The sequence below is a fragment of the Dinoponera quadriceps genome, unplaced genomic scaffold (genome assembly GCF_001313825.1).
Source record: "Dinoponera quadriceps isolate SergipeBrazil2010 unplaced genomic scaffold, ASM131382v1 scaffold179, whole genome shotgun sequence".
In the NCBI taxonomy this organism is placed as follows: Eukaryota; Metazoa; Arthropoda; class Insecta; order Hymenoptera; family Formicidae; genus Dinoponera; species Dinoponera quadriceps.
Genome location: NW_014554529.1, coordinates 587,733 through 601,667, shown reverse-complemented (window position 1 = coordinate 601,667; position 13,935 = coordinate 587,733). Strand labels below are relative to the sequence as shown.

General features: G+C 43.4%; 2 protein-coding genes and 1 long non-coding RNA gene across 7 annotated transcripts in view; 1 reads left to right on the top strand and 2 right to left on the bottom strand.

Moving 5' to 3' along the window:
- The window catches only part of LOC106751772 (E3 ubiquitin-protein ligase CBL), a 35,120-nt gene extending 28,111 nt beyond the window's left edge, over nucleotides 1–7,009 (top strand). For 2 of the 3 annotated variants that reach the window (XM_014632876.1, XM_014632874.1), the window contains exons 6-7: nucleotides 3,592–3,856; nucleotides 4,736–7,009. In XM_014632876.1, the coding sequence (XP_014488362.1) occupies nucleotides 3,592–3,856; nucleotides 4,736–5,322 (852 nt within the window). In that variant the 3' untranslated portion in view covers nucleotides 5,323–7,009. The remainder of the gene's footprint in view (nucleotides 1–3,591; nucleotides 3,857–4,735) is intronic. The other variant, XM_014632875.1, reaches the window with a different exon arrangement.
- LOC106751774 lies at nucleotides 1,653–3,614 on the bottom strand. The gene is made up of 3 exons (XR_001375095.1): nucleotides 3,530–3,614; nucleotides 2,797–3,449; nucleotides 1,653–2,592 (listed from the first exon to the last, which is right to left on the bottom strand). It is a non-coding gene; the product is annotated as an uncharacterized LOC106751774 (long non-coding RNA).
- LOC106751770 (peroxisome assembly factor 2) overlaps nucleotides 3,778–13,935 on the bottom strand; it is a 14,376-nt gene continuing 4,218 nt past the window's right edge. Inside the window, exons 7-9 of one of the 3 annotated variants that reach the window (XR_001375094.1) lie at nucleotides 12,797–13,406; nucleotides 11,723–11,791; nucleotides 3,778–3,865 (exon numbers count right to left, since the gene is read on the bottom strand). Coding sequence is in view for 2 of the 3 variants with exons in the window: in XM_014632873.1 (XP_014488359.1) it covers nucleotides 12,811–13,406 (596 nt within the window). In the remaining variant the exon portion in view is untranslated. Of the gene's footprint in view, nucleotides 3,866–11,581; nucleotides 11,792–12,796; nucleotides 13,407–13,935 lie in introns of those variants that run through there. The other 2 variants (XM_014632873.1, XM_014632872.1) reach the window with 2 other exon arrangements.

The following is a 13,935-nucleotide window of genomic DNA, read 5'->3' as shown; positions in this document are numbered from 1 at the left end:
ATATATATATATATATATATATATATATATATGATTTATAGTCAGTAACATGGAATAGCGTGGCTTATGTTGAGAACTGATCAATGCGAAGCACACAAAGAGAGGAGCCCTGCAACTCCGAACGGGGAATTTCATCATGTATTACGCAATGTTGAGGTAGCATCTGTAATAATTTTTCATCTGCTCGATAGGTGGCAGAATAAACAAGCACTATTTTCGATATAGAGCTGAGGGCTACTTTCCGGACAATCGGGCGGATGGTCGAGCGCGACGGAATTCGCGCGTTTATCCGCACACAAACTGCTTCATAATCTGATGCATTTATTTAGAACACACCTGTGGCTGTAGACGTCGACATCGTCCCCGGCCTACCTTAAATCGCATATTCACATATCTGTTCGTATCGTTCCTTCTATTATCGCTTGACAACAGAATCCACTTGGACTTATTCGCTATCACACACACATCTCCAGAATTTACTGTGATAACGAACGATGATCTTATCGAGAATAATATGTGCTATGATCTTGTATATCGGAAATCGAGAAAGAAGAGTGGAGAGAGGCTATATCAAACCATTTTGTACAATTAAGAATCTAAAAGTAGCTTTAAGAATTCGCGAGACAAGAGAGACGAGAGAAGGAAAGAAAAATAGAAAAGGGAAGACAATGCGATGATCAGGCAGAGAGTAGCATGCACTTTTTTTAGCATAGCGGATTCAAAAAGGGACCGTTCTTACAAATCACTATGTATCACGTTGGAATGTATTGTGTACCTGCTGGCGGTAGGCACGAATGTGTAACGTCATGTTAAATGTCACGACATTTCATTGACACGGGACAACGTTTCGTTATCGTAAGCGATATCGTTTTCCCGCTCTCCTCTACGTTTAAAATATTAATATTTATTATTTATTCCGTACTCACATGTCTCGAGAGAGAGAGAAAGAGAGAGGAAGAGAGAGAGGAAAAAGAGCTAGTTTCTTGATAGAGGGTCTCTGACAACACACACACACACACACACCTTGCGCTGAGTCTCGATGCTGTGGTATTATACGTACGTTTTAATATGCAAGAGAGAGAGAGAGAGAGGGAGAGAGAGAGAGAGAGAGAGAGAGACCTGTAAAGTTTGTACACATAGTGCATACACGTGCAACTAAACTTAACTGCGGTGTTAAGCAACGATCGATTCTTAGCACAATTATTAGCGTATCGTCGACTACCTAGTTTAATCCTCGTAAGCTTTACCGATACTTCAGATCGTGACTCGCTTCGAGGGCGTCTTTTATTTATATATATACATATATATATATGTATATATATATATATATGTATATATATAGACATATACACACATTCTGATTAGTGAAAAACGCGAGAATGAATCTCAAGTGAGCGTGCCCGCGACAGATGCGTACTCGCGCGTCTTCAGCTGTTGGCGAAACACAATTCGACGTGCACGACGACAAATCGGCGATCCGCCGACCGGAGACTTCTTATCCCGCGTTCCATGCGCCGCGTGTCGAACAGTGGGAACTTGACGCGAACGTAATTTCTAGCGTACGTTTGCCGAGTTAGCATACTATTCATTGTAAAATACTAGGGACTTGAGAGAGAGAGAGAGAGAAAAAGAGAGAGAGGGAGAGAGAGAGAGAGAGTAATACTTTTTTTTTTAATAAAATTGTATTATCATTATACTTGGAGAATTGCACTCATGTGTGTATACAATACCCCTTTTGCTGGATTCTAGCTTTACTCTGCGATTCCGCATCGGTTGCTCCAGCAACAGGGAAATTCGAAACGAGAGAGAGAGAGAGAGAGAGAGAGAGAGAGAGAGAGAGAGAGAGAGAGAACCAAGGTGTTGCCTCATTATATCGTTCGCATGATCGTTTACTTTTATTTCATAACGTTATCCACACACACACTGTGGGGCCACATTGCTCTACCCTGCTGCATGATCCAAACTAATCGGTAATGTACATATCCGATGTGGAAGGATGGTGTATAAGCCGCGTATAAGCCCACCGATGTCGCAGGTAAGTGCAACAACATGCATTATGACCGTCTGCTTTTATACGCTTTGTAATTACGCTCATATCAATTGTGCCGTTACTCGCACTCGATTCGATCACAATGATCATGCCGGGACGAAGGATCATACGAGAAAGAAGAGACACTCGTGACCAACGAGTATCCTCGAGTCTCTCTCGCGCCTTATCTTCATCGGAATCACGTTGAATATCGTGCGATAATCTTTGTGTTCTTCGTAATGAAAGAAAAGGAAAAAAAGGGAATAAAGAAAAATCAGCGTTATACAGTCGCGAAAGGCATCTGTTGGAAAATATAAATAGTTGAACGCTACAGCTTTTGGAGGCAGCAGACGATTCACCGCTTTATTCGCTTCGAGGAACGTCTTCAGGAAGCGTTTAACCATTTGGGTCCATGTCTCTCACGGAGGACAGTCGCGCATCGATCCTTCCTCGAGTAAAATAGGTGGTATAGTTAATCATTTTTCTCGCGCGGTGTCCGCGTGTGATCGTCATGCTTGTCTCGTCCCTCTCATACTTGCCACACAATTCAAGCCTCTTCATCCCTGAAAATTATCCGATTTAACAAACACCGAACGGGTTGATGCTTTGTGTACGACACGGTACCGGATTAAGATCAGTGGCGGAGGTGAGGAACTTCAGCGTGGTGGAAGAACTCTCTCGGGGCGTCCAGCTGATTTCGGACGCTGCCGAGAGACGTTCTTCTCCCGCTCGAAATGCAAAAGTTCGTTCCGTCCGCGAGATCTTACCTTGCTTCACGATGTACGGGATAAATCAATCACATAACTCGGGCCGGCTTTCGGTTATCACGATTAATAACGAGATGATCCGGGAAAACACCTTGCAGAAATCTTCGTTCAATTATGCGGAGAAAATCAGTATCAAAATTCAAGGCTTATATTCTCGCATAAACAAGAAATACGTAATTTTATATGAGGACAAAACTCACTTACATAAAGAAATTCTGTTTAGCTTCAATAAAAATATCATATTCTTATGTTATTCAAGAGTAATCTTCATGAATCGAGAAGAAAAATATTGGATGGGAAGAATAACTGCAGTCTTCAAACTGATACAATTTTTAATTTGAAGGCATCCTTCTTCCTATTCGATACTTTTTCCTCCCGATTTGTGAGAGAATTATTCTTGAATAACACGAATTGGATATTTTTCTACGTAGAATCATGTAGAATTTGTCCGTGTAAGCACGTTTTATCTTCACGCAGGATTGTATATTCTCGCTTATTTATGAAAATACGAGCCTTGAATCGACACTAATTTTTCTTTCCGTGTAGCGGGCAGAGCAGCCACTTTGTACGGCGAATTCGTAGATCGCGTCCGCCGATGACGGAGGGACAGAGAATTGGGATCGTCATCGAGTCATATGATTTCGTCGTGTGTCCTGTATTTATTACAGAGAAAATAACCATTACCTAAGAAATTTTGTGACGCGTACGTACGATCGAATAGAGACGTGAGTACCGTCTTATCGTGTGCGGCAACTCGGCGTTAACCCGTTCCCGTCCTCCTGCCGAATGTTATAGGACATAATGGCGCTGTGCAACGGAAACTGCGGTCTCATATGCGACGACTCGGACGAGGAAGACGACTCTAGTCCCACGAATTCGCCGGTTCCGCCGCGGAGGATCCTGCCGAGTCCGCCGTTGCCACCGAGAAGAACCTCGCCCACGCCGAACAACCACCTGAAGAACGGCCGTCACCTGACCGTGCCGAAGGAGAACGCCCCGCCACCGCCGACGGTCACCGCGGTGATCATGAATTACGCCGATGCTCCACAGAATAACAAAGGTATCGCACCTGTAACACAACGGTGTTTACCTGGATAATTGAATTTTCCCGGTATCACCCGGATCAACCCGGTTAATTTCAGACGTTACAAATTATTGATTTTTCCAACGATGACAAGTAACAAATGAATTTGTATAGCACACGGAAAGAAATTAATATCAAGACTCATATTCCTATACCAGGGTGTCCCAAACTGTTCCCGGGTTCAGGTAGAAAGGGTGAAACCGAGCGGAAAAGTCACGTGCCATTTCGCAAAATTCGCAATAATTAGTGAGGAATTAATTATCTCGTCTGAGCTAATGAACACATCCCAATGTCCGGAATATTTCAATAGGATTATCTCACGATATATCCTCACTTATACGTTCAATATTATTTTCGCTTACACAGGATATTTGAACCTCAAGCCGTTGCTAGATACAACAGCTGTCATATACTTGTAAATCTCGCCATTCTAAACAAAAATATCTTTCATCGATTTGCAGTGAAAATAACAAACGAATTTTTGAGTTATTGATTAAAGAAGCCTCTATGCATAGCCCATTTTCAATCATTAACTTGGCATTTTGCATATAATTTGCAACATGGTGGGGGATTTTTTTGTTCACCTCAACTCCTTCTATGTCTTCACAAAGTTTGTCCTGTCTGTGACGTCTTGTATACGAGAATATCAGTCTTGAATTGGCGATTTTTTTGTACAGAGACTCGTTACTATTTTCTGATCGGCCAGGGTAACATCCGTAAATATGGGTGTTCGAGTACCCGAGTAGTATTCGAGAGTGCGTATACCCGAGTACCGAAGTACCCGGATGACATTGACTGAGTTATGCGCCGCAGTTCCGCGGTTCTCACCGAGCTGGCCTCTACGTTGATTCGCAGTGAACGCGGAGGCGAGGTACGACATGCTGCATCGTGCGTCTTCGCCGTCACCGGTAGTGCCGCCGATACCGCCGGCGCCGTCGGCAACGGTGAGGGCTCGTCGCTCCCACGGGAACCACACGAGTACGTCGCAGCCACCGATGTTGCCGGAGAAGCCGTGTCGCGCGACCAGCTCGACCACGGGGAATCAGACGAGCAACCCGAGCAACGTGCCGCCTGCTGTACCGCCGCCCTTGTCAGCACCACGACCGCCGAAGGCCAGCAAGGAAGGCGCCCGACAAGATCACCATTACGAGAACACGATCGTGATACCCGGCACGAGACAACACGTCGTGAAGAATATCAACCTGGAGGCGAACAGGGCTCGTTTGACGGCCCTGATGCGGGCCAGAGGCGACCCGGTGAGCGGCTCGCCGGTGACCAAACCGGAGTCCGCGGCGTACGAGAACGTCAACGTCGAGCACATCACGAGACTGACGGCGCTCGGATTCGCCCAGGACGCCGTCATCAGGGCGCTCGGTATTACCAGGAACGACCTCGAGATGGCTTGTGACATACTGCACGAATTCGCCACGAAGTCCTCCTGACCAGGTACTAATGGAATAAAGCCGGACTGTTAGACTGACAAATCCGTCGGGAGACTATTTATTGTACGAGAAAAGAAAAGAATTCCTACAGCTGAACAGGGAATAGATGAAAATTTTGTGAGGAGGTAATGAGAACTCTCGACGGCGAGAAATGATATTTCATGGTTCCTTTTCCGTTCTTCTCCGCTGGCTAAGCTAATTCAAGAAGCGTGAAACTGAAACGTTTTTTATTCCAGTGCCGCGAAACTCCGATATCAAAGGTATGTTTTCTAATTCAGTTCAGTTCCAATACGAGAATAGAGAAAGAAATCCCCTCTGTCACCGTGACAGAAAACACTCGTGTGAACATTCAGTCGCATTGAAACTCAGTTCGAACAACCGAGAGAAATTGAAACCGAGAAGAAACTTCCCAAGAAGAATCTTTTCTCGCAACTTCAAGTTTTCATCTGATCCCTAAGCGGAGGAACGTTCACCAATGAAATTATTTCCCCCGTGTGTCAGTAAAGTTGGTCGACAGCTTATTTTTGTTTCGAGCAGACACGTTGAATGCCATCGACGCTAATAATATTACCATGTTTCGTTAATTTACATGTAAAACGGTATCTGATTGCGTAGAACAAATCAGATACATAGTCGAGCCAGCAAATGTATATTTCGTGAATCGTGCTTATTTACCGTATCTCTCACGATTCGAGCTGTCAAATCCGAGCGTTGGAATGAGTCAACGTGTGGCGATCAACGTGTTGAAGCACGTGGCGCAAACGTCACTGTTAACACTGACATGTATATAATAAAATCTGTCGTAGGGCCGAATGCCGAGGTCTCATGACCGGCCTTACCCGCCAGACGGTACTTTTGACAGGGAACACACGCGGAGTCCTGCAAGTCCCACCTCTAATGCGTTCACAGACACACATCGCGTGTTTTCGCGTAGTCTCAGTACCGCGTCAGTACATTACCGAGGACTCGACGGTGCCCAGTTTTGAACCGAGAAACATTGCGCGACGATTCCAGTTGCAGGCGGGTGAGCCTATCGAGAATCTAACGAAGGAAAGTCGATCGGGAGAAACCGCACACTTCCAACGAGAGAGAAGAATTTGTGGAGTAAGCACGGGGAAACATCCATCGGACACATATGTATCGCATATACAAAGCGCACACACATATACAAACATATACACAGAGAGAGAGAGAGAGAGAGAGAGAGACCTCGTTGCATAGATTCCACGTAGACATTTCTCTCTTAGCACTCACTCAGTGCGAGTCTGCGAGGCGAACTGTAAATGAAAAATTCCAAATATTCTCGTTTCTTGACACGTACAAAGACTGGCCGTTCCGCTGTGACGTGTGTGTGTGCGTAACACGAGTGTGTTAAGTAAAGGTGACGATCGACCAAGGGTGATTTTACGGCTGCCGAAGTATTCCTCCACGAGCTATATATATATATATATGTGGCAAGTAGTAATAAATCCTACTTCTTTTTTTTTTTAGTACCTCTCGCTTTAGTTACTATATTTCGTTCCTCAATATACTTAAGATAGTGATTAAATTGTGCGTTTACAAAGAGAACTTGCTTGTACGCTGACGAGATGAAATAATAGACGGAGAAAGAATATGTGAGTGAGTGAATGAGTGAGTGAGTGAGTGAGTGAGTGAGTGAGTGAGTGAGTGAGTGAGTGAGAGAGAGAGAGAGAGAGAGAGAGAGTGTGTGTGTGTGTGTGTGTGTGTGTGTGTGTGTGTGTGTGTGTGTGTGTGTGTGTGTGTGTGAACGCGTATACAATATGCATCGCGCGCACGCACATTTCAATGCGGAAGCGCTCCTCGAAAGTCCTCGGCCGCCCGATTTTCCATATTTTGTATTATAGCGTATCTCACGACACGAGCGCGTGCGCGATTCCCGCGTCGGCGCGTTTAGAAACGATACATCGTAATCCGCAAAGGCAATACAATATCTCATCCGAATCAACATTCATGCTGCGATAGGTACATCACACCATCCGTTCAATAAAAAAAAAAAAGATACACTCTAGTTACATCGCATCGGATTCGCTAGACTTCGGGAATATATTATATGTACGACGTTCTTAGTGCTGACCGAAAGTATGTTAGACGAAAAATGACTGGCATCTAATTTTGTAATTTCCAGTCTGTAATCCGTTCTCACGTCAAGTTGAATAGTCACACACGTGTGTGTGTGTGTGTGTGTGTGTGTGTGTGTGTGTGCGTGCGTGCGTGCGTGCGTGCGTGCGTGCGTGTATGTGTGTCGCTATTTAATGTATATTATGTAATGTCCTCCATATTAATATTGCGTGCTTATATGGCGCGCAAGATACCTCGGAGAGGATTAGAAATAACACAATTACCATTCAGATGTATAAAATTGTTACTGTACATTTCATGATTTCCGATTTTAGTTCCCCTGAAAGGGGGGAGGGGGAGGGCAAGGGGGCATCACGAGTCGAGGCAGTAGGGTTAGCTTTTGAGACAGGAGTTCGAGCGACACGCGTCTCGCGTGTCTCTCCTTCGCTCGCACGTGGCGAACGCGCACACGTTCGCAGGGCCGTATCTGCCGAGTGTATTGCTTAGATTCGCGCGTGTGAACACGCGGTGTTCATATGATCACCATCGATTCGATCAACGTAGAAAAAGAGATAAGATAAATTATGCGAAGTAGAGATGAAAATGATGTCACAAGTTGGAAACTGCGACTAATCGTTCAATATCTGCGCACGACGTGTCGATCAGCGAAGCTAACAGTTCCGCAGCACCGATGACTTCGAGTTCAAAGTGTACGCGTGCGCGGATTCGGGGGACGAGTTCATTTTGATGTTCACGAACCGTGATATTTTGTCAAGCTTTTATTGATATCATACACGGAAAAGAGAACTCGGTTCCTGCGACTGAATAGGGAGCGGATGAAAACTCGACGATAGGAAATGACAACTCAATGACGAGAAATGAAAACTCAATGAAACGAGAAATTATATCTCCGTTACCGCGACTGAGAACCGAGACTGTGAATATTCGACCGTATTAAAGCTCGGTTGAGGCTGGGAACACACAATTAACCGAGTAAAAGCCTGGAAGAAAATGATTATATATGATTATATAAAATCATATATGAATTTTGCCCGTGTCTATGGTCACATATATAATCATATAGGTCTGTACAAGAAAAAAATGATGTCATGTCATTTAATTAAATGTCGATATCATGTACTGTTAGAAACACGAGTAGCCAGAAGCATTTACTTCGATTGTATTTGCATATAATTTGTAAATAACCGTATTTTCTCGTTGTAAACATATATGATTACAGTCATATACGGGCAAATTTCATATATGATCTTTTTTTCCCGGGAACCTCTAAATAGGAAGATTCCTTCTTTCTATTTCTACAACCGAGTTTCCATCTGCACAGTAAAAAAAACTTCATGTTAAAAACAGCCTATTGAAATTTATATGTTATATTTTAACATGAGGAATAAGCTAAAAAGTATATATTAAATACTAAAATATATGTTAAATTAACATAATCATCTTGTTAACATATTTTTTAACATATTCATCTTGCTAACATATTACTTTTTGACATATTCACCTCGTTAAAGTAACACGAAAATTTCAGCGGACCGTTTCTAACAGAAAATATTTTATTGCGGCCTTTTTTTCCGTGTATTAATATTTTGGGGGCATAAATCAATGGGTACGTTCAGAAAACGCAACTATTGTGCAGCCGTTGAATGATTGTTGTCTCTGATCGAGGTATTCTCTTAGATCCATGGCAAATCTAAGGGAATATTCCAATTGTGACAAAGAGCGCTCACTCAACCGTTGTTTCCTAAACGCAGCCAATGTCCCCGTGCGACCAACGTTTACGTGAACACGGCTCTAAAGCGGGACTAAAGCGGAGTCTACAATAAGAATTTAAGCTCCAAACCTTAAGAAATCGACCAATCACGATTGATTATTCTTCTATAATTCGATTGCAATTGATCAATTTCTTAAAGCTTAGAGCATCTATTGTAGACCGGAACTAACGTAATGCATTCAGACACGAGTCCGCCAATATTACAACCGCCGTTGAGATACACTGTACGTGTCGCTTTACGTTAACTTACACCTCGTAGATGTTCAAACACGCGAAGAAGAAGGAAGAAAGAAGGTGGCATTTCGCGCGACAGGCCGAGCTGGACGGCGAAACGCGTGAGTTGTTCGTGACGAAGCCGCGGTCGAGGCTGGCGTGCCCCCACGCTCGCGAAGTGTGTGTCGTTCGCATGACAAGACGATTAGTGTGTGCGCGCATGCGCACAAATCGATCCCGGCGTATGACGGTGCGCCGCGCGATACATACCTGTTGCGCGCCGGTCGCACGACGAAAAGTTAATTACCTACCTCGCGATTATACCAAAGGTTACGATGTGATCGTCCGATGTACGGGAAGCGAAACGACGTTTGTCCGCTGTCTCATACGTCTGGATGTCTGCGGTAAGCGTCGGTCTACAATAGGTATTTTAAGCGTTAAGTTTTAAGAAATTGACTAATCACAGTTAATTATTCTCTCCACATTCGACTGTGATTGATCAATTTCTTAAGGTTTAAAATGTCTATTGTAGACTGACACTTATGAGCCTTTAGCACAGATCTACAGTAGGTGCAAAGCGGGGTCTACTGAGAATTTATGGCGTAAGATTTAAGAAATTGACCAATCATAATTGACTTTTCTTCTATAATTCAACTGTGATTAGTCAATTTTTTTATCTCTTACGCCTTAAATTCTCATTATAGACCCCGCTTAAGCCCCGGTCCACAATAGGTATTTTAAGCTTTAAGAAATTGACCAGTCACAGTTAATTATTCTCTTTAAATTCGACTGTGATTCGTGATTTCTTAAGGCGTAAAACTTAAAGCATCAATTGTAGATTAGGGCCAATAAGCTTTTAGCCTTTTGCTATAAGCAATAAAATATAATGTACTTTCTGACGAAAGACGTTTCCCATGCTTCCAAAAGTCGTGATAACGCTTAAATCTTGGGAATTGCAACACCTGGTAGCGCTGGAAACGCTTTTTTCTAGAAATTACATTACAATTTAGTGCTCGGAGCAGGAGGCTGAAATCTTACGATACCTATCGTAGATCCAGCCTTAGTCCTTTGCTCTGAGCGATGAAATTTAACGAAATTTCTCCGGCAAAAGCTTTTCTCGCGCTGCCAAAAGTCGTGGTAACGCTTAAATCTCATAAATTGCGAACGTCTGTCAGTGTTAGAAACGCTCTTTGCTAGCAATTACGTCACAATTTGGTGCTACTTGGAGAGCAAAAGGCTAAAAGCTCATTACACACCTATAGCGGGGTCTACAATGAGAATTTAAGACGTAAGACTTAAGAAATTGGCCAATCACAGTCGAATTATAGAAGAAAAATCAATTTCAATCAATGATTGGTTCAATTCCTTAAATCTTACATCTTAAATTCTCATTGTAGAGCCCGCTTTATCGCAAATCCGGACTAAGAGACAATTTAACCCCTTTCATCGCGTTCTAAGATACACGAGCGCAGGCGAAACACGTCGTGTGTGTGTGTGTGTGTGTGTGTGTGTGTGTGTGTGTGTGTGTGTGTGTGTGTGTGCGCGCGCGCGCGCGCGCGCGCGTGCGTGTACCATATAATTAATTAATATATATATGCATATATATATATATATATATCCGTAAGTCCCGTTGAGAAACCTCCTCCCTTCGGACACTTCTCGAATGCACGTGTTCACGAGAGAGGGACGTGCGTGTCGTCGCGCCGATCCCACCAGGAAAGTTCGAGCGAGCGCGCGAGGTCGACGGAACGGTCTCTCGTCGGGGTGTGAGTCGTCGTCGTCGTAGGGAGAAAGACTTAGCGATCCTGCCGGACACGCGAGCCGACACACCTTGATTTCATTCGCTGCGCGCCCCTGTGCACATCACGCGTCAACGTCTCGCAGCCGCACCATCGATCGTTAGCGTCGGGAGAATGTTCAAGCCTTCGCCCTTCTCGGACCAGCCGAGGCCCGTACGAGGGTACATCCAGCGAATTTAGCCGTCATATTTTTCTACATTGTATATTCTGGTCACTGTGTACTATATAATGTACCGGGCGTGCGTGAAAGCGACCCGGCCGAGCGGTGAGAGAGAGAGAGAGAGCTCGGCGGTTTTCCCTCGCGCTCTTCGTCGCGCGTTAACGTTTCAAGATAATCGTAATTTGGTGCAATATATAAAAGTAGAAAGATCCGTAGTTCGACTCCTACCCCTTCATTTTAATTATTCGCTGTACAAATTGTTTTACATACTTCTCGAAATAAAAGTAACATGTCGTTTATAATATCGCGCCTTATCCTCATTGCGCTTACGATCATGCCTGCGCACACTCTACTTACGTACAAGCCGCCTGTCCGACGATACCTTCGCAATTTTCTCCTCCACAAAATCGTGACTCTTCATTGTACCTGCGAACGTATCGGTTCTGTGTTGAAAGTACATCAACTAAGCGCGTCAACTAAGACCGGTATTCATAGTCGGATCTTATATTTAAGATTTTAAATTTAAATTCAATTCGTTTTAAATTTATCTTCAGATGCCATACGGCTCGTTTCACTGGCTATGGAATATCTGAAGACGGTCTTAAATATAAGGTCTGATCGTGAATGTTCGGTTTGATTTTTCAGCCAATTCAACTTCTTTGCATTCAATGGAAAACCAATTGTCTATCGATCAAATGATCACCATCATAGTTGTCGACGATATCCTTTGTCAATATCCTGGCAGCAGGACATTGTCAGCACTGTTAGACTGTCTATGTTACACTTATGTGACGTGACATCACCATCGAAAATCAAATCAAACTTTGGACGATTGGATACATAAATTCTTTTTATGATTATAATCAAGAACCCGGAACCGGAACCGAAAGTCGGACCGTAAACCGTGCTGAAATTTTATAAAGTCCATAAAATCGGAACGGTTACATTTTTTTCGATTTACGGTTCTTTTCGATTCATTATTTCGGTTCTTATTCTGTGATTTAAAATAGTTGATTTTTTCATTTCGTAATGAAATTCTAATTCTCACGGAATCAACAGCACATTGATTGGTTATCACGACAAATAGAAAATAAACTTCAAGCATACGATATTGAAGAAGAGGATTAATAGAAGAAATAACATATTTTGGGATGAATAGAAAAATTTAAAGTACCGAAACCGGAAAACCGGCACCTTTATTAAATATTTTAGCGAACCAGAGCGTTATTTTCATTCGGTCCGAGTCCCTGATTATAATTAGTCGCTTTCGCACAGTTTATATTCGATCATATGAATAGATCTCAAAAACCAACCAGTTCGGATCACGACGTCAGAAGTGAGTAAATCATTCGACGTTATTCATCGTAATTTAACGTGGCCGCTTTTCGAGATATATCGAGATGCAACTACAACAAGTATATTTTACCGTACCTTGAAGCGCGAAATCACGACGACGATAGCTCCGTCTGCATCCTCTTGTATCTTCGTATTTCTGTGTCGCTGACGGACGGCACTAAATTGCGAATAGCGTCCAGGAAGTGGTGCGACTCCACGATAACGTTATCCTCGAGTTTACTCTCTTCGAGCCGACTGATCTTCTCGTGTTTTATGAGAGTCTCGCGCACAGCGTTCAGCCACGTGTTGGAGGAGACCGAGTACAAGTCTGCGCCGGTGAGGTTGTCGGGCAACTGATCGACGATCAGCTCCAACTCTCGTCCGTGCTCTCGCATTTTGAATCTACGTGTCTGCGCGCGCAGAACGCTCAGCTTGGACTCGCGGTCGGAGTGAATGCCGACGTACAGCATTTTGTCGAATCTCCCAGGTCGGAGCAGCGCGGGGTCTATGAGATCGGGTCTGTTCGTAGCGCCCATAATGAATATACTGCTGGACTCCTCGAGACCGTCCATTTCAGCGAGCAATTGAGACACCACGCGATCCATCACGCCGCCGCTGTCGCCGCTCCTACCTCGATTAGGCGCCAAGGAATCCAGCTCGTCGAAGAAGATGATGCAGGGGGCCGAGGCACGCGCACGCTTGAAAACTACAAGATACACAGCGCAAATGTTAATTCGCAACTTGACCAGGGCGAATGATTATTAATACGTTTGCCGTTGTATCCACTCGGACGCTTCAATTCGACGAAAGTAATTTTATATCATTAATTTCTCGCGCATAGAATTGGAAATGTGTTCTATGTCAATCGAATTGATTAAAATAAAGCGCGTTTTGCGGCGGGTAATTTTTAAAATGCAATTATAAAATACGACAGTTTTCAAGATATACAATCAAAAAGATAAAAGATAAGAGGCAAGTAAAAGTCTTTCATTATTACACAAGGTGATTCGTTTTAATCTTAGCAGGCAAATATTTCGAAAAATATGGAAGATATGAGAAAATGTTTTAGATAAAAGTTGTAGGGTTTGAAGGGGGACATAAGACGGCAACCTTAAATTCGTTGTATAGTCAAAATCATTTCAAGGTTAACTTCATTTTTTTTAATAGAATCATATAGTTTTTTTAAATATAAATCGATTTTATATATATAAATTATATATATATATATATATATA